The sequence below is a fragment of the Lepidochelys kempii genome, chromosome 5, assembly GCF_965140265.1.
Source record: "Lepidochelys kempii isolate rLepKem1 chromosome 5, rLepKem1.hap2, whole genome shotgun sequence".
Taxonomy (NCBI): domain Eukaryota; kingdom Metazoa; phylum Chordata; order Testudines; family Cheloniidae; genus Lepidochelys; species Lepidochelys kempii.
The window spans coordinates 46,994,571-47,021,898 of record NC_133260.1 but is presented as its reverse complement, the minus strand read 5'-3'; the positions used below and the strand labels follow the sequence as shown (position 1 = coordinate 47,021,898).

Genomic DNA, 27,328 nt, shown 5'->3' with positions numbered 1-27,328 from the left:
CTACCCTGAGTCATTGAGATTTCTCTGCTACCAAAAGCCTATTCAGAGAAAGTGTAGGAAACCGTTCCATTTAGCTGGATGCTCTTATGATTAATTGAAAATAATTTTGGGAGAAAATAAAAAAGAATATCAAGAGTATGTCTACACTACAGATTACTTCAGTATAATTTACATTGCTCAGGGGTGTGAATAATCCACACCCCTAAGCAACATAAATTATACTGACCTAAGTGTGCAGGCAGGAGTTATTAAAAGTCAACAGAGAGCTTAGAGCTTCTTCACCAGAAGTGCTGGAGTGGTGCTGTTGTGCCACTGTGATGATGTAGTGTAGACATAGCCAAAGACCTCAGGCAAAGTGGATCAAACTGCTTCAAGAGTTATTCAGCTTCAGCAATATAGATGAGTCTTCATTTATGAATGTGGATGTCTTTTTCTTTTGTAAGGCGTCTATTTTGCTATGAATGTAAAAGCATACATGTTAATCTTAATGGAAGTCCTATACTGAAGGAAGACTAGACTCTTAAATTTGCAACACTGCATGGGCAAACTCAGTCATATGCTTTAGCAATGTATGTAATGCTCATGAAAAGTGCTATACTGACAGCACTAGAAAGTGTAGGACAGCTACAGCATAGACATTGGTTTTACAAGCTTTCTAACACACTCACCATTTTGGCTCAACCCTGCACCACCTGTTTTATTCTCTGCATCTAGGGATGCTTATTCCTAATGTTTTATTTTTCAGTATTGTTAATGTGTTATTGATGTGATAGGATGCAATCCTGTAAACATTTGAAGCCAGTGGGGCTACTCACAGAAGTAAAGGTAAGCCTGTGTATAAATGTTTGCAAGATTGGGATCATAGGGTCCAGCCTCATTCTGCATTACAGTTACTTGACCCTTTACTTGTGTTTTCTTGTCTAATGACTGTCACTATAGTAATATGTAATAGAATTTAGCGCATTGTTACATTTATATGAACTTCACGCACAGTTCTTTATTAATTTGATGTTTCACTAGGCAGTACATAAATCTGATTAAAGGATGCATTTTGCTTTGTTTTTCTTTTTAAAGGAAAATCAACTTTATTATGATCCAACCACTGGAATTTATTACTATTGTGATGTTGAAAGTGGCCGATATCAGTTTCATTCACGAGTGGATCTGCAGTCTTACCAGGCTTCAACCACTCAGACTAAGGATAAAAAAGGGAAAAAGAAAAGAAAAGATCCAGAGTGGATTACTGCAAATGAATATAAGGTAATTTATTTCAGATTTGTAAATATTTATCAAAGGCAAAAATTATTTTTCTGTGAGCAACTTGTGATTGTGTGGATTTTGTGAACTGAAGGAATGATATGTATCCAAAATGTCATCAATGCATCACTAAAAGTTAAGAATTAACACTAGAAAGTGTTAAAATAATTTTATGATTGAAGGGGCTAAAGTGGGGGCCTTAAGTCAGGACATCTTTGTTTTTCCGAGTTTGAACTGTAATTGCAGCGCAAAGTATATACAACACTTTAAACTCTCACATGAGCCATAACTCTGCAGTAGATACGTACAACAAGGTGAATTGAGGAAGAGAGTGCTTTTATGTTAAACACTAATGTTACCTTAATGTGTGTGTTTTTAAGTTCTTTTTTTGTGTACAAAAACGTAGGAAAACTTTAAGAAAAATCAATGTGAATACCTTTATCCCACAAGCCCATTCCATTGACCTCATCTTGAATCTATAGTCATTTGGATCCAATCTGATCTTCATAGAATTATTTTAATTAATTTTATATCCCACCTTTCTATTCCAATACCATTTGTTCAGGCCATCTTTGTTATCTACTGTGTCAACTGAACTATTGCAATATACATCTTAATACTTACACACTGATTTCAGTGGCTGTTTATTAAGAAAAGTTTAGCTCCTCTTTGACTATATTTTGTCTCCCAAATGCTAAAACAGTTTACTGTGTACTACATTATAAGTAGACATTTTGAACTTATACTTAGGCATATTATCATTTTCAAGTTGTGGTACAAGTTCTGTTGCCATTGATGCTCATAGCAGAATTAAAGAAACATCTCCTGATGCATACCAGTATTTGCTATGTCAAATGATTGTTGCAGAGGAACACCATTTGAATTGTAAATTAAGTTTTTTCTACTACTAATTTAATGATACATGTTGATTACCTCTGTTCACAGTGCTTGCTAGTTTGCATTTCTAAAACAGAATGCGGTGTTATCTATTTTCCTCCATGAAATTACATGAGCATCTCAGATTTCAGACAGTCATGTTGTCTAAAACCTAGAATAAACAAAATTAATGCTTTTTACTGTAGGGATTTTCAACCTTCTTGAATCAAGTCCCCCAACTAGCATTATTCTTTTTTACTTGGAGCCCTTCCCACTCACCCTACCCTTACAATAGTGAGTGGGATACTGCCACCTAGTGTTGCTAATGCATTTGTTCAGAAGGTATCAGGCAAATTACTTAAAATGCAAGTCAAATGGTACTATAAAAAAACACCCCATCCCTGTATTAGTGCTGCCGATGTCAGTCAGCGTGAGAAGTTTGGGCTTGTTTGGTATTGGAACTAGGATCCATGCAAGGTTCAGTGTTTGAAAGGTCATCTACTTGAAGATGTTTTCTGTACTTTGTCTTCAATGCTGTAAGTCTGGAAAACCCAACTTTGCATGGGTATGATGAAGCAAAAGGTAGAAAGAGTAGAGAGCTCTGGGAATTTCTCTGTAATTGAAAGCCAGAAGTTTGAGAGAGAAAAAGTGCCAAAATGGTCCTCCTGTCTGCTGTTGCATTTCAGCTCAGTTTGTTGTTCTTCTGCCTCCCCTGAAAGATGGCTTTAACCTACAAAAATGAGCAGATCATAAGCCCAGGCAAATGAGCTGCAGTCTTTCAGTCCCGTCACATGTTCAACAACGGCAGCTTGTAAATCATCATAATTAGGCTTGAAAGGATTAGATTTTTATCAGTAAATGTCAGTTTTACCATATACACACATACCAATGAAAAATATTTCTATCAATAATAATTGAAATTTACAGAGAGGCAAAGTAAGAAAATGGCTCCTTGAAAACTTATTAGAGTTTGGTTTAATGAATTTACTTTGTTTATTTTGACATCATGTTGACAACTCATGTTTTAATGATTATAAAGCTGGAATATCAACATCTGTCACTAAATAACTCTTGTTTGGACCCCCCATAATTTTTCACAAGTGTGCACATTTAAATAGCTAAAAGTAAAAGCTTAAAATAAACAGACGTTAGCCACTACATTATAAAAGAATAAAAATCAAGTTCTGCCAAGCCTAATTGCCACCCCACAATCGTAAAGGAAATCTGAAAATGTGGGAAATGTTGTAGTTTCCACTTGCAAATCAAGAGGCTCACATGTCCTGTTTCTGAATAGAATTTGTTAATTTATCTGATAGGAGGAGATTCTTCACTTGCATAGATGCATTTAGTGAATTCAGATGGTTGAAAACTTTAACAAAGTAAGCAAATAGAGGCAGCCAAGGGCAGTCATGAAGGTCTTTGCATCAGTTAAGATGATTTTAACCCCTTCACATAACTCAAAAAGGCGAAGTATTCTTCCTCTTGATAACTACCTTTGGTTTGGAGTAGTAGGTGGTGATTATTGTCATGCTGTCTGGAGTGGCTCACAACCATGACAACCAACCTCAGGGCTGACTCAGAAAGCAGGGCAGAAACCCCAAACTGGTTGTATGCTCTATAATTAGATTTCACCAACCCAATAACAAGGAGAACTCAATTTGCTCAATATAACAGTCTTACTGTGAACTGTCACTGCAAATCCCAAGGCAGCAAATGAATATTATCTAGCACAGTGGCTCTCAACCTTTCCAGACTAGCGTATCCCTTTCAAGAGTCTGAATTGTCTTACAGACACCCAAGTTACACCTCACTTAAAAACTACTTGCTTACAAAATCAGACATAAAAATACAAAAGTGGTCACAGCACATTTTACTGAAAAATTGCTTACTTCCTCATTTTTACCATATAATTATAAAATAAATCAATTGGAATATAAATACTGTATTTACATTTCACTGTATAGTATAGAGAGCAATACATATAAATGATTGTATGAAATTTTAGATTGTACTGACTTGGCTAATGCTTTTTATGTAGCCTGTTGTAAAACTAGGCAAATATCAAGATGAGTTGATGTACCCCGTGGAAGACCTCTGCGTACCCCCAGGGGTACGTGTACCCCTGGTTGAGAACCACTGATCTAGCATTTCAGATTTCTGTTGCCTGGTGTATGTTGAAAGGGGTTGGCAAAAAAGTTCTTCAGAAGTGACTCAGTGCACAAAACTGACATAAACAAGCAGTTGTACAGCTCTAGCAATATCTGTTGTCTTCTCAAGTTGGATTGCATTGTATTGACTCATCTTAATATATTTCAACACTTGATGTTTCACACCACTGAGTTCTGAAATTCTGCAACTCACTGTGTTTGACAATGGAATGGCACCATTCTGCACAGCTGAGCTTTCCCCAGACATAATGGAACAAATCTCCTTTGCAACTGGCAAAATCAGTGTGTCTGCTGTGGTTTGAGGCTTATTAGTATGACACGGCACAACAAGCTTTCAGATGCTTTGCAGGCAGTGTAGCATGCTTACTCATAGTACTTTTTGGCTGCTTTAATGCTTTGAGACTTCCTTTGAAAAAGTCAGGTGGCTACCATTTAGTCCACGATGTTTCATCTCAATTTGCAAGATTTCAAGCTGCCATTAGCCAGTACATCACCACAGACCATGCTTTGTGGATGGGGTTCATCTGCAGGGCCAATAAATGTAAATCCTGTTTCCAAGTAACTTTCTTCATATTTCCAAACTTTTTGTTTCTTCAAAGTTGAAGCACTAGTACAATCACCATCTCTTTTCACGCCACAAAAACTGATCCATTTTATGTACTGTACAAGGCAGCTATTTCTAATGATTAAGCACTAGAAGAACTGCAAAAGTAGATGCTCCAAATGCCTGAAGGAGAGGAAAGGTATAAACCTCAGGTCTCCGGCCCCCAACTACTTACAATACCAGGTGGCAACCCCAGAAAATAGACTCCATTATCTGTTTGCAGTTATTTCCCTGAGCTAAATCCGAAGATAGAGTACTTAACCGTATCCACAAGACACTCAGGCCTAAAGTTATGAAAATGGCCTCCAGTTCTGTGGGTGCTGTTATTTACACCTGCAGTTGCATACACTTAGTAATGATCTGATTGTACCTGTAGGTTACTTCACCAGGCATTTGAAGGGCACAGACTTCAGGTTCCTGGCTCTACTCGTCCAGTTACCTACAACACTTGGTGGCAACACAGGGGTTCAGCCCATTGCCTCCCCTTTCTTAGCCTTAGGTCTGGCAATGCCCAGGGCCTCTGGGCTTGGAGAGCTACAGAGGTGCCCACATTGGCAATACCTGGAATTGTGGGAGGGGGCAAAGGGCGGGCGCAGCTTCTTGTACAATAAAGGGCTCTTAATGGTAACTCCAGCCACTCCCTGCTCCATTTCAGCCTCTGGGTAGTAGCAGCATTAAGGCTATAGGCTGTGGAGGGGAATACCCGTAATGGCTAGGGCTCTGGACAGGGATTCTGGGAGTGGGGGGTTGAGTAAAGGGCTCTGGCCCTACTTCCATGCAAGCCACACACCCTTAACCTGCAGGCTTGATGCTTTGAGCTCTCCTGAGGGATTGGAACCTTTAATGGCGTTGCAACCAAATGCGCCAGGTTGCTTTGCCATTCACTCAAGTTTGGCCTGGCTGTCCTTCCACACTCCACGTGGTAGCAGTGATCCAAAGGCATGTCATGCTCAGTAGTTACATAGAAACATTTCAGTTGTTTGGGAGAATTGTTAATAAAATAAAAACATTTTGTATCAGAAAGCAAGGGAAAATTACCTTTGGGGGGAAGTGGAGTGGCAGAATTTTATTCAGTTAATGTGGATCTGATAATTTTTCATAGCAAACTTGGAGTTAATTTGTTTGGAACAGGCGCTTAAAATAGTGTTGCTTTGTCATAAGGGTCAGATCCGTATTGCCTAAAATATAGTGTTACAAATAATGGTCTTAAAGTGTTTTACTTTGTCAGTAAGTACATGTACACTTAAATTCTGGATCGTTATCTAGCATATATCATACATTGCTACTAGAAACAGCCTTTTATTTACATTCTCTGCTTTTTTTGTAAGAAAAATGTTTTTTTCACAAATAACTTGGAGGGTACTCTAGCTGAAGCAACTAAGATATTATTTGCCTTGCTCTCCTTCAGACTCCCTCCAGTTTTCAGTTTGAGAGACAAGGTGGAGAAGGATGAGACTTCCTTTTTTAGGCATCCTGCTGTTTTGAGAGACCTGTCCAAAGTATGCACAAATTTACTGAGTATAGTTGTGCTCCATCTTTATTAGAAGACCATCTCCATTAAGGAACCAATTTTTGTTAGACCCCTTTGGTAGCTTCTTAATACAGGTTTCACAGTACAATTAATCTCTAGTTTTCTTTCATTCTAGGTGAAGAGGCCGCTAGTTGACCCCCTTTACAGCGCTAGTGGAAGTAGTTCCTTACCTAGAACAGTTGCCATGAGTAAAGTAGATTCCCACTCTGGAATATCAGAGGCAGCAGGCCATCCCAGTCTGAAAGCATGCATTTGGCAGCTAGCACGGTTGAATAGCACAGTGAACTCTTAGGCTTGTGGGAGGGAAGCTAGTGAAGGGGGCATTTGAAAGTAGTCGTATTTTGTACAAATGTCCAAATCAGTAGTAATGTGAAAGCATAACTCTACTGATGCCACTTCTCCCCCAGTATATTACAGATGCATAGCTTAATTCAGCTAATGACAGGCTGCAAGATTGAAAAGTCATAATGGTAAATGCTTGTCTGTTGGGGGGGGTGGGAGGGGGGAAGAGTAGACCACTTAGTTAGTTCTGAGTGATAAAGTGTTTCACATATCTAACAATATTTACAAGAATAAGACACCATAAAAGTTGTTAAGGCAACCCTTTACCCTAACTAGCAAAAGCATATCAACACATCTTGGTGCTTTTCCACATTCCCCTTGTTGTCGCCCTCCACTTCTGCTGTGTAATCATATTCCATATGGCCCCTTGGATTGAATGAATTTGATTTTTAGTCAGATATTTTATATATGAAATCTTGTTAGCAAGTGAAATCTTGTATGGAGGTTGGATGGTATAGTCAAAAGGCAGGAGTAAACATTCACAATTTATGATGTGGTCTATGTTAGATGCTTTTTAGCTATGTACCTTGGTCAAGCAGGCAAATCAGTTTACAACTTGATTGGGCAACAAGATATGCATTAACATGAAAAAAACCCAAAGTAGATAAGATAGGCAGTGCACAATTTTCTTAAATGTAGATGTTGTATCTTTATGAGCACAATAATTAAGGAGAAATGGTGTTTCCAAAGTTAACAGCAGTTACTTTTTGCTGTTTTGTAAATACAAGCAAATGGCAAAACATAAATAGAAAATGAAGTGTAAAAATAGTCTTATATTCAAAATTTATATTGAAAATAGTCACTGAAAGGTTTTTTGACCATTTTTATATAATTACATAAAACTTTATTATTGTGGTGTTCTTAAGCATCTTATCTAGTTGAGTTGCAATACTTCCATTTTCCATCTTATTATGTAAAGAAATGTATTGAGTAATAAGAAAATTTCCAGCTTGTGTAGAAATTGACAGCACTTGTTACATAAATACTAGGGAAGATTTTCCTGTTGTAAAACTTACCTTATAATTAATTAGCTGCTGCTGTCATAAGTCATTAGTTCATGTCCATAAGGTATGTGGTGTTTCTTGGCAGCATTGCATGTCTAGTCTTCTTTTTTTTTTTTTAAGGCATAAGAGAGTCAATTTATAGTAATTATTTTAGCATTTTAAAGATGTCTTTTTAATCTGAAAATGAACCAGGGTTGTTTGTAACTAGTAATGTTTTATGGTTCCAGTGTTGTATCTTATGCAGATAGCTTTGCTACTAAATCTTGCTTTTGAACCATTATCTTTGCCAGATACCTTACTTTAAATACTATTTGAAAAAGTCATATCTCTTGTCCTGCACGCCAACTTTATGTATCCGTATATACAAATTTAGATCTACTCCGCTTTCCTGTCACTCTAGAGATCAGAGAATATATTTTGCATAGTCAAGGGATGTTGATTCATGTCTCTTTGTCTTATAAAGCATTCTTTTAAGAGAAAAGCAATTTAAATTTTCCCAACTTTATACTGTAATCAGTCCTATCGCTTGATATCAGGAATCCTAAACAGTGTATTATAATTAAATTATGACAAAACATCAGGCACAGCCAAGACAATGAGGTTTTTTTTTCTCCAGGGTAGGTAATAGAAACTTACAGGTTGCCTACAAATATTCATTGGACTAGTAATGTTAGTTATCTTGAAAATGAAATTATTATTTCTGGTTATTTCACAGTGAGTTACCAATTACTTTAAAGTGCAGTTTTACTCTGAAAAGTGACTGAAAAAAGCAACTTCTTACTCAATAGACCAGGTCCATGTTTTCAGTCATAGTTAGCCAGTAACGTAAAGAGATACATTTTTATTACAGTTTACTTTACATTTCTCTCTTGCAGAGTCAATATAGCTGGGAGAATGAGCTGGATTTTATTTTCATTTGCACATCGTTAACAGAATTGGTAACTTAAATTCTGAATACAGAATCTTTATTTCTGGTGAAACATAAGTCAGAAGGAACCCAGCTTGACTTGCAGATTCCAGGATGAGTTAGCAGATTTAAAAAAAATACAGGAAGAGAAGGAATTTTTAATTAGACGGTTTAAAACTCCTGTACAAACAGATTAGCTCTCAAAGGTTAATTGACAAACAACAAACCTAGAGCTGCATCCATCCTATATAACAATGACTTTTCAGAGTTGAAGTGCACTTTAGTTATTAGCTTATTAAATATAAACAATTTTGTTTATAGTACATATTTTTATATAAGTATTAAAAGAGAGGGTTCAAAATACAGAAAGTAAGGAAATTCAGAGTTGCGACAGTATAGGTTGAGTTACTCTAGGTATACTATGACATACAGTACTAATACAGTAGGTTTTTTCCACAGACGTGATGAATGAATTCTTACCAATTTATTCCATTTAAACCATTTTTCTTCAGAGTTCAGTAGTTAATCTAATAAAGGCAGTAAATTGACTAATTTCTCTCATTTATTCTTCTCAACCACATTTCTTTTAATATTTGTTTTTGCAGCCACAGTGATGAAATACATTTATTGACTATAGTCTCAAAAAATCTAAACACGCATCAGTTTATTTTCAGCAAGTCAGGACATTTTCCTAACACCATAGTAATGAGCAATATATTCCCAACATTTGAAATGTTCCTTAAAGAGACACATACGTGTAGGCATACAAAAGGTTAACTGTCTTTTTTTAAAAAAAAAAAAAATCCCACACTTTTACATATGTTGGAGAAAAAAAATTACATAATAAAAAGCCAAAGAAGGCTTCTACTAAAATATTATGCTTTTATTGCAAAAAATATTGAAAGAATTTTTTGCATCTTTAATATCACCTATAACACAAAGCTGTTTAATTTTTGTATAAATAACAGAAATGTATTCTAGTTCCTTTTAGATCTCCACAGTCACTTATTACAGACATTTTTTTCTTTGCAGGCATGAAACTGAGAATTTTGCCCAAGAAATTTGTTTTTAATAGATAATCCTAACGTCTGTCTCTGATAGGACACAGAATCAGATAAACTTAGTTCTTGACCAATAAGGGCTTGGTGCAATACATATTGAAGTCAATTGAAGTTTTTCTTTTTACTTCAGTGGGCATTGGATCAGGTTTCTATTTCTTCTGGCTGTGAGGGGTTGAAAATGAATAATATTGGGTGAGGATCCTCTTCATACATGGAAAAAACTTTTAAAAGTAAGTGAATTTGGGAGAACAAAAAACAGAACCTTTAAAAACTGAACAAGGATTGAATAAATGATAAACATAGGTCTCTGATACTATAACTAGAACCATGGGTTCCACACAGGTGCAAAGATGATGTCTCTGTGTGGCTCTATTTGCTGGATTGGGGCCTGAGCGACTACACAAACTTACTAATTTGAGGCCTGTTGGCTGCATCCAGTTTCTTATGCAATTTGTTCATGAAAAATACATTAGTAGCTTTTATTTGATCACAATAGAAACTAGTTTTGATTGTGTCTGTGTCCTACATTTTTATCTTGATGCCATGCTGATTCTACAGTTCAGTTCTCTGACAGAATTCAATAGGCTATCTCAAAACCAGATGCATCTTTGCTATCTCTCGAGGAGACAGCATTTAATAGCAAGTATTTCCCATAGAGCTCTTGAAACAGATGATATTTTTTACAGTGTGCAGTTTACTATTTGCTGCTATTCATCCTGTCTTTAGGTACATCAGTTGACAGAAACCATGGCTAATCTGAAGATTTCTTCTTTTGAATTGGCAGCTTCTGGTGAAGGTAGAGTTGAGACACCAAACATGTTAGTCTGTGGATGTTTACCTTTAACCTTGATAGATTTAAAAAATTCTTAGTAGCTGGGTAGTTGCTGTTTAAATGTTTTTTTACCTGGAGGAAATAGGATTAAATTTATTGCACCTATTTGCCATAAATCAAATCCGGTTTTTAAATTATTTTCTAATTGAATTGAAATGTACAAATCCAGACATCTGCAGAAAACTTTGACAAGCCTTCTGTCTAAATTATAGTTGCCAAAAGAAATATTAAGCATCCTGCTACATCAATATATGGTGTCTTGACTAACCAAGAATCACCTTTGATGTTCTTATGGTAACAGTCACATTTGTGCTGCTTGCTCTGTAAAGGTGCCTGCCAAAAGGACTCGGGTGGGGTTTTGGCCCCCACCCCGACTTTTTTTTTTTTTTAATACATTGAAAACTCGGCTTCTGGGTTGCTGGAAGATGGTGATAACTGGAGAATTAGTGGAATGGTGGCATCAAACAAGTGGAAGCTTAGCTATATGATTCTCCATGCCTTGTCACCAGGCTGGGAATGAGCATCTTATAAATCCTCCAGTAGAAAAATGAGAAATCTGCAGTTTACGTTTCTCTGAATCTTAAGGAATTGACATTTGTCTCAGCTTTTGCAAATGAAGTACTGGTTCTTTCCTCTAAGCAGTGGTTATGTTGAATGAAGTCTGATTATTAATCTAGTACATGTGTTCAGGCACATTTACAGGGACGTTATGTTCTGCATCAATACTACAACTGATATATAATGAAAAGGCTTCTTCTGCACCATTACTCTTTTGTATGTCATTGCTTTTGCATTTTTTCAGATGCCATAAGATGCCTTTGTACTTTAAGAATGAATTGAAGAGTGTCTCCAGGTTTAACATTACAGAGCACCAGAGCATGAAGGAAGGAACAAAATTTATTCCTTTTAAGAATGAAAAGGTGGAAGCTGCCATCTTTAAATAAATAAATAAAACCCAGATCTTTACAAAAATATTGGATTAACCAACAAAACCATAAATATCCCATGCGTCCTTGATTCCTAAATGTATTTGTTGCTGTACCCAAAGCGTGCCAGGAGCTTTATGAACAAGTATAAAGTCATGTGCCTTTCCCAAAGAACTTAGTCTGAGTGTCTGATCCTGTGCAGGGATTTACAAGCATGGACCCTTATGCTCACAGAGTTCCATTGTCTTCAATACTTTGCTTCAGCAGTAGTCTACACATGCATAAGGATCCATGCTTGTAGGTCACTTTGCAGGATCAGGACTAAGTTAGTGTTTGTGAGGGCTCAGCATCATGCAGGATCAGGTCTCAAATAAGAACTTTTCAACAGGGGTATTCACTATATATCATGAATAACATTGCACTTTGTTTTTGTACATTTGAAACAACCAGTCAATAAATTCTTGACCCTGCTGCCATGAATTTTAGTAATAGCAGAATTGGGCCAATAAATTGTAAATTAAAAATGTAACTGTAAATTCACTTTTTTGTTGGTTTAAAGATGATCTGCAAATATCTACACTTACTTAAATAAACAGGCTTTCTATTAAGTACTGAATGCTCTCATTTAAAACAGCTGAATTGGGATGTTTCAGTACATTCCTAAAGCTGACTTTGCTTTTTTCTTTTACATGGCATAATGTGCTGAAAGCCATCTATACTTGGTGATTTGAGGCAGTTAGTTGGCATGTAATACTACATTTTTGTCAGGAGGAGGGGAAGATTGCCCTTAGATAAGAATTTGTTAATGTATGTATATTCAGTTGCTTTCCTTTTTTAAACTGAGTAGTCTGTTACTGCTGAGATCAGAAGATTGTATAAGTTTTATGTTTATATTGGCATTGATACTTTTAAAAAAAATAATATTGCTCAGGATGCCTGTCATGCTTTTTCTTAACGTTTGATCTGCATACAAGAATTTAAAATGTGTATTGCAGTTTTCATCCAAGAGTATCTAATCTTACTGGCCAGGAAACTGTCTATTTTCTAATATACAACATCTGAAGGGATGCTAAAACAATATCTTCACATATTTGCATAAATACTAAAGTGAACAATTTGTGTATAAACGTCTTTATGATTTAATTGACCAAAGAAGCTTCTAACATAATTCTCTCTCAGGCACTTGTGACCTGTGTAACCTCTTCACCAAGCAGGTTGCCACATTGCTAATTACAATTTTAAATAAACTTTAAAAACTCTGATTCCTAATGACCCTCTCATCTTGTCCGTCCCTAGCTGCTGGAGCCAGCCATGGCCACTTGAAGCACAAGCATCCTCAGGAAGGGCTGCATGGAAAAGATGGTACAGTCTGAGCTGTATCAATCTTTTGTGCCTTGTTTATGTGGGGCTGGAACAGGAATGATTTGCATTCATTCCCTCCCTCTCACCACAGGCAGGCCTACATCTTCTCCACCCAAGGAGGAAGACATGGTGTTGCTGAGGCAATCAAGTGAATCCCTCTTGGGGCTGGTCTACACTATACAGGTTGACACAAGGCAGCTTATGTCGACCTAATTATGTCAGTGCCTACACTACAGCCTTCCTCTAACCGTTCTAAGTGCCCTACTACACTAACATCATAACTCCACCTCCACGAGTGGCGTAAGGCTTACGTTGGTATAGTTAAGGCAATGCAATGTCTATGTAGACACTGTATCCATTACATTGGCGGTCTTGTCAATTTCACAGCAGGAGCCATGAAATTGACAAGAAAGCCAGGCAGGGAGAGCCCAGCTGTCCTCTGCTCCCTGGGGAAATATGCGGCTTCGGACCCTGCTCTTTTCCAGGAGCCAGGCAACCTTGTGAATTTCACAGCTTGGTGAGCCTTGGGTGGTGCAGGGGTGAGAAGGCCCAGCCGACTTCACCTAGGGAACGGTGAGGATGCTCACCAATGACCCTAGGAGGGTAGTGTGCACATGTACTGTGGTGGCTGTAAGTCGACCTAATATCGGTCAACATAGGTTTGTAATGTAGACACACCCTTTGATGCAGAAAGGGGAAAATTTGTGCTCTGAGAGACACCCCCACCCTTCCTATGCAGATCTAAGTGATGCAGTGTGGTGGTCCTTTGGTTGGAACAGTCTAAGGTTCTTCTATAATTGCTGTGTAATGAGAATTTAATGTGTGTTGAGTGGAAAAGCTCTTTGAAAATGTTTTAAAGTTCTCAAACAGCTAAATGTGCATGTAGACTTAAATGTTCTTCGCTGCCTAGTTGGTTGAGGCCAAGGCTGGGAGGCAGGAATTCTTGTGTTCTAATGACAGTTCTGCCATCGACCAGCTGTGTGGCCTTGAGCAAGTTACTTTACCTCTCTATTCTTGTTTCCACATTTATAAAATGAAAAGTCAACCTAATGAACTACTTTCACAGGGTTTACATTAAGATTAATTCATGTTTATATAGTACCTTGAAATCTAAAGTGCTATTTATAAGGGATAAATAATCTTTTAAAAAAATACTTGAAAGGCACTTTTTTCCATTGTTTATGTGCTCTGTTTCAAGAGTATTGGATTTATTGCAAAACATCTATTCTGAGTTCAGGGTTCCAAATAAGTAAATAATTTGGGATCTTAAATATTTTTCATTTACTTGATAAAGCTTTTCTGTTCACTTAAGTGTCAGGGTTGATAGATTCAGAATTATGACAACAGTTTTTCTTAAATACTCTGGAAAGTTTGTAATTCTTTGTGCTGATTTAATATTTTGTCTTCCTTCACAAGACCATCAAAAATTTCTCAAAATCTAATGAATGTCATAAGCCAAACACTGATGGACAAACATGCAATAAAGCTGTGTGTGTATGTGTAATAGAGAAAAGTCTTTCAGTAAGGAAATAGATTTTTAGTATGAATCTTCTGTGGCGTTATAATGGGAACTTAAAAAATTAAACTACCTCTGCAGTGTCTTTTAATGAAAGGCTTTATTAAAGATGCAAGTTTGAAAGAAGAAAGGAAGGAAGGTCGATCGGCGAATATAGCAGGGAGTTGCAGACATAGGGAGTAGTGTGAAAAAAGAGAAGACAGAAATAGCGGATGAGATGAAGAACAATTGAGGAAGCTTGGAAGGAGCATAGGAATTGAGTGAGGGGGAAAGAGAAATTAGGAGAGAGGAGAGCAGACATGTATTTTGGATGGATTTACACAGGTCTTTCTTTGAAAGTGAGGACAAGGATCCTGAAGCTTGTTGTGAAGAAAGAGGCTGTCAGTGAAGGGATTAGAAGAAGAGAGTGATAGTTACAACATCAGGAATTGAAGATAGCCAAACATCTTGGATATACTTGAAATGGGTGAAACGTGTCATCTGGAACCTCTCTCTTGCATGCACATACAAGTTTCTTGATTTAAAAATCTCTTGACACTATTTATATCTAGTGAAGGATTTAAATCTGTGTTGTTTATAGATTAAAATAATTCAGTCCCTAAAGACATGTTAAATTCCTCAAGTTTGATTTCTATAAATCCTCTCCAGGATTTGGACACAGAAGAGCAGAAATCACCCAGAAGTCTGAATTGCCTTTCCACCACTGAGCAAATAAGTTCTACTGAAGAGGAGGAGTCTCCAAATGCAAGAAAGAAGGCTAAAGTGGACATTGATGTAAGAAACAGACTAACAGCCAAAGAATCAGTTATCACAGATGGTATAAATTCACACCTTAACAGAAAAACACAAGATACTGTTGCATTTATGGATGACAGTAAAATAATAGAGACAGAGAGTGAGCCAGAAGAAGGTGAAATTACTGACTCTGAATGTGAGGAGTATAGCAGTGAAGATGAAGTAACAAGTGAAGAGAGTGTAAATTCAGAAGACTCTGAAAATGAAGGTGAATTATTATGGCTTTTATATACAGTATTTTTTGTAGTTTTTTTTCAGAAGTCCAGTAAATAAATAAGAACAAACTGTTAAGAAAATGAGTGACTCATAAAAATAAAACTGAAAAGGGATGACTTGAGGTAATTTAGCTTTAAAAACTGCAGTCTTCACTGAAATATAAAAGCTTAAGCCAATATTTATTGTGTTCTTTCCACTCTTTCCTTCAAATATTGTTAGGACTAAAAACAAATATGGATTTTGTTCTTGTAAAAGCTGTCATATGAGTATATCTTTATTTTGTGATATTAACATGATACTGTCTCTGCTTACATAGACTGAATATTGTTTGTGTAGAGAAAATTGTAACAGGAGCTTTTAGACCTGGAAGCAATGCCATAATATGTACATGCTAGAGAGTGTAACCTATATATACTAAAATTAATATCACAGTCCTATGCTTATAGTAATTTCTGGGATCAATTAGTGTATAGAATTTCTGTTACTGATAAATATTCTCCATATAAATACCATATAATCCACTGAGGTGAAGCTCATCTACGCTGCAGAGGGCGAGCACAATTCCTCCAGACCACTTTAAGTCCTACTTTGGACATGTTCAAGTGGCTGTTGATGGAGTAGGTGTACAAGGAGGCCTCTATACCCCCTTTGAAAGGATATGTCTACACTACCAGCTAGATGAGTGATTCCCAGCTTGCATAAACATACTCGCATTAGCTCTCATCAGAGCTAGTGAGCTAAAAATAGTAGTGTAATTTCAGAGGCATGGGCAGCAGCAGCATGGGCTAGTCACCCCAAGTACGTACCCAAAAGGTTCAGGTGGGTTTGTGCTCAGGGCTGCCCTGACTGCCACTACCCATGCTACCGTGGCTGCACTACTGTTTTTAGTGTGCTAGTTCAGATGAGAGCTGGCATGAGTATATGTATGCGACCTGGGAATCGCATACTGAGCTTGTAGTAGTCCTTGCCAAAGTGTCTACATTGTTGGCTCTAGATAGGATAGTACAGTCCCACTGCCAACCTCTAATCTGTGGAAGAGGTCACAAGATCTGCCTTTATGCAGATCCTCTGACCCATAAACATTACCGAAAAGTGCATGGAGGAGCTGCAGTTGTTTTTCAACCCACAGATTTGAGTAGTAGCTACAAGGGCCCTGTACTGCGACCCCATGACCTGGCTACAGTTAGGAAATGTTTCTGTAACATCCCATTTCTTCATTCGGGTTACCCAGACTTTATGTAGATAAAGTGAACTCCATCCTAACTGGTTTAGAACTCTAGTATTATTATTTAATAATTAATCCTATGTAACTGGTATGATGATATATTACAGTTGCATTTAAAAGCATGACTTCAGAGGTAAGTTTTGGATTTCAGTAAACATCAGAATTACATGCATGGTAATGACCATCATGTGCTTTTGGTATAAATAAAGGCATCCTTAGAACATACTAGTCTGAAAAATGATTGCAAAAATAGCATCTTGGTAATCCGGTGGTTCTTACCTTGTGTCACCTTGATTAATTTTTCTCCTTTTATTCATAAAAAAAATGCTTTTCTAACTATCAACTCTGCAAACTCAACCTAGGATCTGAAAGTCAAGCTCAGTTCTTTCTGGCTTGTGCATCAACACCAGACTAATAAATAAACTGCAGGCTGATTTCTGTCCTTGCATCTGTGCAACCCAGTATCTTCAAATTGTGCCTTTATAGATTCATAGATACTAAGGTCAGAAGGGACCGTTATAATCATCTAGTCTGACCTCCTGCACAACGCAGGCCACAAAATCTCACCCACCCACTCCTGCGAAAAACCTCTCACCTGTATCTGAACTATTGAAGTCCTCAAATCGTGGTTTAAAGACTTCAAGGAGCAGAGAATACTCCAGCAAGTGACCCGTGCCCCATGCTACAGAGAAAGGCGAAAAACCTCCAGGGCCTCTTCCAATCAGCCCTGGAGGAAAATTCCTTCTCGACCTCAAATATGGCGATCAGCTAAACCCTGAGCATATGGGCAAGATTCACCAGCCAGATACTACAGAAAATTCTTTCCTTATTTACACCTGTTCAACTTCATTAAAGACCGTGCTGTTGCACATGTATATCTGAAGACACATAATTTACCCCAGCAATTGGAATTCAGTTAACAGTTCTCTTGATGCACAAGAAGGAACAGAATACAGCTCATTCTCTCTTAACTGCGATAGCTCTGTAGTGCTAAAAAGTACTCAAAACTAAACTTTAGTTACTAAAGCAATCAGATATGACTCTGGATACCAATAAGGAGCACATTTGTTGAATAAGATTATATTTTAGATAGTTCCTTCTCAGAGTAGAACGACATTTTAAACAAAATGTAAAAGTAATCAAAAAAAGTAATCAAAGTAGCCCATTCCAACACATTGAGAAAAAATATTTCTGACACTTTGGTCTGGAAACGGACAAATAAGCCTTTTGAAGAATGGCTTAATCAAAGTTGCTCTGTCAGAACTGCTTGTACATTTCATTTGCTAAGATTGACACAGGATTGTGCCGGATAACACCAATCAATTGCAGTTGAGGTATGGCTAAATCCTTTCAAAGCATCTGAAAAGTTAGAGGATTGTGATATCACAGTTGTAGACTTTGCTTTTTACTAATACTTATTTTTTATAAATATAGATGAAGAGAGAATTTGGCCTCCATGTATCAGAGTAATTGTAATTAGATCACCAGTATTGCAGACTGGATCACTTTATATCATCACAGCTGTTAAAGCTGCTACAATTGGAAGGTAAAATTGACTGGAATCTGTGCAGTCCTGGCTCATGTCTGACATTGAAAATTTGTGTGATGAGTCACTAGGTTTGTGTCCATCTTCTTCTACATTAGTAATTCTGAAGTTTTGGTATAGTAATAACCAGTAGATTGCAAATGAGTGCAGTGTGATTGGCTGCAGTGAATTCAGTGAAATCTATTATCACCTCCCGAAAGGTGATAATGACTTTGAGGCCACTAAGTGCCTCTTTCACAAGTAAAAGATATATGTTAGAAATTCAGATTGAAGCATATCAGATATTTATGATGGAACCCTGGTTTCACATTCCAGTAGAGTTGACTCAACTCTTCATCTCTGAAATACATAAATTGAGTTTATTTTGCTGTGGGTGTCTTTTGGATGAGATCTTCAAAAAGTCCTGTCTGCTCCTTGTGGATATCGGAGTTCTCTTGGGTGTATTTTATGCAAGAGTAGTGATATTATGTAAGAGCATTGTTGTTTGCCAACATTTCTCCTCCCTTTCAGTTGTGTAGTGTGCTGTGTGGTAGTGGCATTTCGATGGTGGGATATGTATATAGGATTTGATTCCACAAGCTCAGTAAATGGACATTGTAGTATACAACTTTGTAGAGACTGGAATAGCTGGAAATTCCCCCTAACTCTAAACCTACATCCTGAGGTCCTTTACTATCTGTACAGCCACTGTTCAGTTCCTACAGCAGGCTCCTAGATTGTGATGACCGTCCGCTACACAGGAATTTTGGCCAAGGGATCCATGTAGTTTATAGTTCCACTAGTCATATCCCCTGTCTGATGCTAAAAATGCACACTTGTGCCCTAAACACTGCTGTAGAGACCCATTGAAGAGCACAAAGGATGCAGGATTCCCCCATGTGGTCTCTCCACAACCAAAGCCATTTTCATACAGGCGTCATGTGTTTGTGTGGGATCAGCATTTTTCCCTAAGTCTACAGATTCAGCTTAATTATATGTTCATTGTTTGCTGCATGGGTTAGTATATATAGATGTAACAAGGTACATAACACAATTCTCCCCATCATATATTGCATCACAATAGCTTTGTCTGTAAAGCTTCTTAATAGTTCAGAAAGGAAACTTGATATTGCGATTTGTACGAAGTGTGGTTCTCACTGATTATATTAAAAAAAATTTCTTTAAGAAATTATAACACAACCAAATTAGTGTGACGTATCTTAAATCTGTCTGGTACCATGATGTAAGTTACATAATTATGTATGACAGAAATCAAGTTAATTAACTATTTACCTGTTTTACAGAGAGAAAGATATGCAGCATACCCTCCAGATTCCTGAAGTTGGAGTCAGTAAGGTAATTCTTAAATTAAGTTATTTTTGTATTGATAGATCAAGAAATTTAAAAGAACCGTGTCAGAAATATAAACCAAAATTTTAGTGTGTGTTTAAGAGTCTTGCTATTAAAAGAAGTGTTTTTTTTTAAATGAACTTGTCTTTAAGCAGAGGAATGTTTTTAATAATTTCCCTGCAGTTTTGGAAACAATACGTCCAAATGGATGGGAAACAAAGTAAAACTGATCAAAACCAGGAATTTAATTTCAGTGTCAAAGTGCAGTGAAATGAAAAACTTAAAAATTCACAATATAAATCTTGATTTTTTTTTAAATTCTTTGCATTTAAATAGCTTGTGATAGTAACACAGGAAGGAACTTATTAAATACAATTTTAATCTTGCATTTCCCATTTATTCAAAAGTTTAAAACCTATTACAGCGGTGGGTAATGGAATATTCTGGAAACCTAATTAGGACTTTTTGCTGGTCATATCAATATTCAGATCCCCACAGATGAGTTGAGATCACTAGCTTTTCATATGTTCATCTAATTTATCTTCTAGGTAATTGTTATGTAAAATGAGCTCTGAAGGGGAGAGGAAATTTAGTAGAATTCTCTTCTTTGATACAGGACAATGGAAAAATATTTTTTCCAATTAAGAGATTACCAGAGGCTAATACGATTATATTTTGTTATATACTCACTTTTATTTCACTAACTACCTCAATAAGAAAGTACAGTCCTTAAATTTAGCAGTCTTCATCAAGAAAAGCAGTATGAAGTGAGGACATTTAGGCTATATAAACACCCTTTACACCTGTAAACAGGCTTCAGACAGAACCAGGTAAGTGGGGCCCTACCAAATTCACAGCCATGAAAAATTTACCATGGACCGTGAAATCTGGTCTTGTGTGTGTTTTACCCTACACTATACAGATTTCATGGGGCGGTCCAGCATTTCTCAAATTGGGGGTCCTGACCGAAAAGGAAGTTGCGGGGGGGGGGGGGGGGTCACAAGGTTATTTTAGGGAGGTCACAATATTGCCACTCTCACTTCTGCGCTGCCTTCAGAGCTGGGCAGCCAGAGAGGGTTGGCTGTTGGCCAGGCACCAAGCTCTGAAGGCAGCACCGCCCCCGCCCCCCAGCAGCAGTGTAGAAGTGAGCATGGCAATACCATACCATGCCATCGTTATTTCTGTGCTGCTGCCTTCAGAGCTGGGTGGCTGGAGAGTGGCGGCTGCTGACTGAGGGCTGAGCTCTGCAGGCAGCAGCTCAGAAGTAAGGGTGGCCATACCATAGCATGCCATCCTTACTGCTACGCTGCTGCTGCTGGCACTGGCACTGCCGTCGGAGCTGAGCTCCCAGCCAGCAGCTGCTGCTCTCCAGCTGCCCAGCTCTGAAGGCGGCAGCAGCAGTGCAGAAGTAAGGGCAGCAGTAACGCAAGCCCCCCACTACAATAACCTTGCAGTCCCCCCCACAACTCCTTTTGGGGTCAGGACCCCTACAATTAAAACACTGTGAAATTTCAGATTCAAATAGCTGAAATAATTAAATTGATTATTTTTAAAATCCTATGACCGTGAAATTTACCAAAGTGGATCGTGATTTTGGTAAGGCCCTACAGATAAGCTATTTAAACAAACTAGGTTCTACCAGTTATCCTTTGCTTCTGGTCCCTGAAACACTTTTTACTGAATCTGTTCCCTGACCATCACTCCAGTTAATCAACAGTACCATTTATCAGGATGCCAATTAAGTGGTTTCTACTGAAAACAGTGAAATTCCTTTTTCTACTATTAGTATCATAGGGCTGGAAGGGACCTCCTGGGTCATCAAGTCCAATCCCTTACTATTGCAGGCAATCTCATCATATAATCCTGTTTGTAAATATATCAAGCTCCATCTTAAAACTAGTTAGATTGTTTGCCCCCACTACTCCTATTAGAAGGCAGTTCCAGAACCTCATTCTTCTGATGGTTAAATGATTGGTGACCATTAATGATCTTTTGGGAAGGTATTGTTCAACTCAATACAGAGATGCCACCCCTCCCTATTTTTTTGTAATCCTAATTTTTCATGTAAGTATGAAATTATTAAATAAGTTTAAATCTACAAATTTTGCTAGATGAACTATGCACACTTTATTTATATAGAGAAAAGTGTGGGTCAGTCACTCATCGCCACTTGGGTTTGACCAACACAGCAAATAGTGCCACAGTGGCATTCTTCACCACTACCCCAGTGGCACATGTGCAGACTGTGTAGTGAGGGTCTGATAGGAGGCATGCCACAGTCATTTTTGAACCTTTTGGGGGCACTGTTGGATTCATGGGCCAAGCCACAGGTTACATGTTGCACTTTAGCTGTCCTATGTGAGCCCTGTTGGACATAGAGTGTGCCAGCAGGCTTCACGTTGAGCATCTGGAGTGTAACACGCAGCTTGTGGCTTGAGCTGTGAATCCAGCAACGCAAACCCCACTGACAATCACCGCAGCTTGCATCCTATCAGATCCAAGCCCAGGACTGGCCAAGGTACTTAAGGGATTTAGGTGGTATTGGAGGGCAGCTTTCCTAGGGCCAACCCTACCATTCTTCCTGCTTGGAGTTGTGGGGTCAGGGGCACAACAAGGGAGGGCCCAGGGAGCCAGGGCCCCCTCTTGGCCATAGACTGGGAGGGGAGAGGGATCCTGGTTTCAGAGGGGAGGGGGCAGAGGTTGTGGTTTCTGCAGGAAGGGGAGGAGGAGGATAGAAGGAGAGGCCCCAGTCACTCTAACATGGACAGAATTGCATCTGAAATTCACTGCAAGTGTTCAAATGCTACCCCAGACCCTCTGCCTGTATTTGGCTTTGGTACTTGCTGCTGGTCCAAGCAATCTCCCTAATTTTTTTCATAAACATCCCTAAAATTCTCAGAACAAGATTAGCATTTCTGTCAAGAGCTTTTATTTCTCTGTAACACCATAATTTGTTTTTTTAACTCCTCCTAGTGTGAATAACCAAATTCACCAATTTTTTGTGGACAGTTGAGTTGTTTTAAAATACCTATCATGCAAGAATCTCAAACTGCTTTAATATCATAACACCCATGAGGTCAGGGCTTTTTCTCATTTTCATGGAGAAACTAAGGCAGGGAGGAGTTAAGTGACTTACCAGTGGAACTATAGAAAGTTAGTGGCACTAAGCTGTTTTCCTCCACCTGCAACACATAGCAGCATTTTGTTGCTGTGTGGATCACTTTCACATTTACATCCTTTTTTAAAAAAAGATTAAAATAAGATAATCAAAAAGCTCCAGGGTTAGTTAGCATCTTTAAAATAAACTTTAGTTGAATTGTGGTTTATCCTATTCATAGAATCTAGAGACCGAAAAGATCTGAGGTCATCTTCGTCAATCTCTCTGCCGTTATAGGATTGTTCCCTACTGTAAATCTGTACAGCCCAATCAACAAATACAGTTGTGCTGATAATATGGAATTTAGTACGCCAGAAATACTAGGTTTTGTTCATGCACTCCTCAGTTTGGTCAAGTCAGAGAGCCTGTGACAGTGTGACATGACTTACAATACCAGAGGTATGTTAATAGACCACTAAAATACATCCTGGAATATTAAGATAATATGTAAACTAAATGCTATGCAGTAGAAACATTCTATTTTATCATTTTTCTAGTTTCATGCAGAAGTATATTTTGACCATGAATTGCAAAATTATGTTCTTGTGGATCAAGGCAGTCAGAATGGCACAGTTGTTAATGGAAATCAGATTCTACAGGTGAGCATTGCAACTTACTGTGATTAGAAAACTAGGTACTTATATTGCATTATAGAAAAGTATATCAGTCACATAGTAATTTTAAATGAAATTCTGACTTATAAATCACGGATGATTTTGCTGAGTGGTTTTTCTTCTATGCATTGATCATTTCTTTGCTTCTGCTCAGTTTTTAGGTGTACTTATGATACATTTTCCTATTTATTTTGGATTAGGAATTATGAGAAATTTGTTCCAGTTAAAAATGCAGTTAGATTACCGAGATACCAATTTAAATATACTGAATGACTCACATATAAACAATATTCCTGGAATACATGTAATGGTGAATTTTATCAGTTATTCTAATAAATACAGTTGACAAAATTGTGTAATTCTTTTTCTGTAGCCTAAAACAAAATGTGACCCCTATGTTCTGGAACATGGGGATGAAGTAAAGATTGGAGAAACTGTGCTATCCTTCCACATACACCCTGGCAGTGACACCTGTGACGGATGTGAACCAGGACAGGTCAGAGCACATCTTCGCCTTGATAAGAAAAAGGAATTTTCTGGTAAGTGATGACATTGTTGGATATGGTATTGACAGTAGCTCTTACAAAATTAATTGAGACTGTAAAATAGTTACCCTTTTCCCTAACCAGATAGTTCTGTTTCAAATAGCTATAAAAAAAGAAAATGGTCTGCTGTCAACTGGGTACATTTCTGTACTATGTAGTGTGTGATGTATTTTCCTCTCAATACATATACATTAAATACATTAAAACATTTTGGTTATTTAGTAGCATTGTGTTCTTGAAATTAACTTGTAACAGAAATACAACATTCTGATCATATTGTTGCAGCTAGCAATTTTTGTTTAGGATCTAGGAACACACAAAACAGAAAGGAATCTTAAATCTATTATATCCAGTCGTTATACTCAGTTGTATTGATCATTTTAGCAATTGTAGAACACTAGTTAGAACAAAATATTCTATAATATTAATTCTGTCTATACTTCAAAACAGTATTACTTAATTATCCAATTAAATCTGGTCTTGTGGTCTCCCTTTAGGTCCAGCACTGAGCAAAGAAGAGAGAGAATTAGTCAGAAGAAAAGCATTAAAAAAAATACGGGTAAAATATGGTTTACAGGTAAGTTCACAATAAGTGTTTATGAAATGCTTGAAATCTGTGGAGTTTATATTTACTCTGTGATTCCTAGTTTAAATCATAGATTTTAATAGGGAAAGTTTTCAAATATGCAACTTCTTTAAAGTATGTTGGTTTAATGAGAACTTCTAGTCTTACAGGCAGTAATTATAGCTGCTATTTTACAAATATATTTTAAAGAGGAAGAGAAGTAGGTGGGGGAGGTGGACGTTCTTTCATAAAGGCTCAGAAAAAATGACCAATTGTAATGATTTGAGAATAAAGCCAGATTCCTGTCCCTTTGAAAATGAGATATCCTATGATTTTCTTACTACAAGCTGGGAAAGGGGCGCTGCAGTTCAGCACAAACTAGAGTTGGAAGGAGAGAGCCTGAAGAATAAGGAGGGAGAGAAAGGAAAAGCAATGGAGAAGAAATTATGGGAGGGAGATACAGTATTTAAGAAAAAAATTAAATGTCTTTCTTCTTTCCACCATCCCATAAAGAAACACTTGGAGTGTTCTGAAGCTTAGTTGAGGGTTCTAGTCTCACTTAAGCAGTTTATTGTAAAAGATGCCATATATTTTTAATCTGTTCTATTTTTTCCATGTTATAGTACAAAATTGTTTGAGGGGGCATAATACCATTTCAATCAATAGTGTAGCGTATGTATCCATACATATCTATATGCTTTAAAATGTGATGCATATATTGTTCACATACTGTGTATATGTTGTGTGTGTGCATGTATTTACATACACTGGTTGTATTATGTGTATATAATGTGTATATGCATATGTGCATAAGGATATTTTAGAACCCAGCCTTAACATGGAGTCACAACCAGTCCCTCTCTAGTGCACATTCATGTGGGGAATAGGATGTCTTCAGGGTCCCTTTACTTTGGCAGCTAATCAAATGTCACCAATACAATCTGTATAAGTACAGAATTTCTTGTTCATTCTGTAGTAATTGACACTAATGGGCAGCAAGATTTCTGGGACACTATTTAGAGATATAAAATTGTAATACATGAAATTCCCAATGGTTTGTAAATATGGTTTTGTGCTTAATATGAGGAAATTGACTCTTCATGTCAGGAGATCACATGCATTTAATTACGGCAGGAACATGGTACTATAGAGAGATTATATGGTTTTAATTAGACTGGCATAAAACTGATATACTTGCTAATAACACATTATCATGTGGTAGTGACATGGAACTACTGAAGGAGAATTTTATAGTATTTGGTCATGAGGTTTTGAATTAATAAAATATGGTGAAGCTATTCTAGTTGTTTGCGGAAAAGCAAAACAGGCTTAGAAAAAAGGAGCATTTAAAGTCAGTCACTAATATCTTTCCCTAATGGAATTTTTGTGTATGTAAAGAATACAGACTATGAAGACAACAAAGCAGTGAAAAATCCAAATTACAAAGATAGAGCAGGAAAACGCAGGGAGACCATTGGAAGTGAGGGGACATTTCAAAGGGACGATACTCCAGCTTCAGTCCATGTGTAAGTGTGTAAAATCTTATTCTGTGCTCTGCTAATGCATAGCAAACCTTTCATGCACGTTCATAGGTGGTGATAAAGTGAATTTGTAATGGTAACCTGATTTGATATCATTTGGGCTGAATGTACAGTGAGAGAGCTCAGATTACTGCACTGACTCCCAAATTCACATTAGGCCACCATTAACGCATGCGCGCACACAGATTTTAATCTAGCATTAAGTTTACTCAAGTGCATTTCTTATCAGCAAAATAAGTTAAAGTCAAGGAAATAACCAGTTACACTACATTAGTATCTACAGCAACCTCACTTCGTATGCCTTATAACTAGGGCCTTACCAAATTCACGGTCCATTTTGGGCAATTTCACGGTCATAGGATTTTAAATATAATTTCATTATTTCAGCTATTTAAATCTGAAATTTCATGGTGTTATAACTGTAGGGATTCTGACCCAAAAAGGAGTTGTGGGGGATCACAAGGTTATTGTAGGGGGGGTTGTGGTCCTGCTACCCTTACTTCTGCACTGCTGCTGGCAGCGGCACTGCCTTCAAAGCTGGGCAGCTGGAGAGAGGTGGCTGCTAGCCAGCAACCCAGCTCTGAAGGCAGAGCTGCCACCACCAGCAGCGTAGCAGTAAGGATGGCATAGTATGATATTGCCACCTTTACTTCTGCGCTGCTGCCTGCAGAGCTGGGCCATCAGTCAATAGCCACCACTGTCTGGCCGCCCAGCTCTGAAGGCAGCAGTGCGAAGTAAGGGTGGCATGGTATGGTATTGTCATCCTTACTTCTGTGGTGCTGCTGCAGGGTGCTACCTTCAGAGCTGGGCACCCAGCCAACAGCTGCTGCTCTCCAGCTGCCCAGCTCTGAAGGCAGCGCAGAAGTAACGGTAGCAATACCGCAACCCCCCTAACCTTTAGACACCCCACCTCCACCCTGCAACTCCCTTTTGGGTCAGAACCCTCAATTTGAGAAATGCTGGTCTCCCCTGTGAGAGCCATATAGAATAGGGTAAAAGCACACAAGACGAGATATCATGGGGGAAGACTAGATTTCATGGTCTGTGATGCATTTTTCATGGCCATGAATTTGGTAGGGCTCTACTTATAACCCATTGTAATATGCACACTTAGATTCCTCACCTCCAACATATAGTCACACACAGTGCATACAGCCATTTCTTCTAAATCAGAGGTTCTCAACCTTTTTCTTTGAGGCCCCCGCAACATGCTATAAAAACTCCACAGCTCACCTATGCCATAACTAGTTTTCTGTATATAAAAGCCAAGGCCGGTGTTCGGGGTAGCAAGCAGGGCTGTTGCCGGGAGCCCATGCCGCAGGGGTCCCCACAAAGCTACATCGGTCAGGCTTCAGCCCTGGTGACAGGGCTCAGGTACCGGGCCTTCAGCCCCATGCAGTGGGGTTTTG

The 27,328-nt window shown here is 37.9% G+C and overlaps 1 protein-coding gene across 3 annotated transcripts in view; it reads left to right on the top strand.

Moving 5' to 3' along the window:
* The window catches only part of AGGF1 (angiogenic factor with G-patch and FHA domains 1), a 37,309-nt gene that overhangs the window by 6,664 nt on the left and 3,317 nt on the right, over positions 1–27,328 (top strand). For 2 of the 3 annotated variants that reach the window (XM_073344178.1, XM_073344177.1), the window contains exons 5-12: positions 1,075–1,260; positions 15,035–15,389; positions 18,057–18,168; positions 19,452–19,503; positions 23,152–23,253; positions 23,642–23,807; positions 24,311–24,390; positions 25,777–25,904. In XM_073344178.1, the coding sequence (XP_073200279.1) occupies positions 1,075–1,260; positions 15,035–15,389; positions 18,057–18,168; positions 19,452–19,503; positions 23,152–23,253; positions 23,642–23,807; positions 24,311–24,390; positions 25,777–25,904 (1,181 nt within the window). Of the gene's footprint in view, positions 1–1,074; positions 1,261–10,476; positions 10,547–15,034; positions 15,390–18,056; positions 18,169–19,451; positions 19,504–23,151; positions 23,254–23,641; positions 23,808–24,310; positions 24,391–25,776; positions 25,905–27,328 lie in introns of all 3 variants that reach the window. The other variant, XM_073344179.1, reaches the window with a different exon arrangement.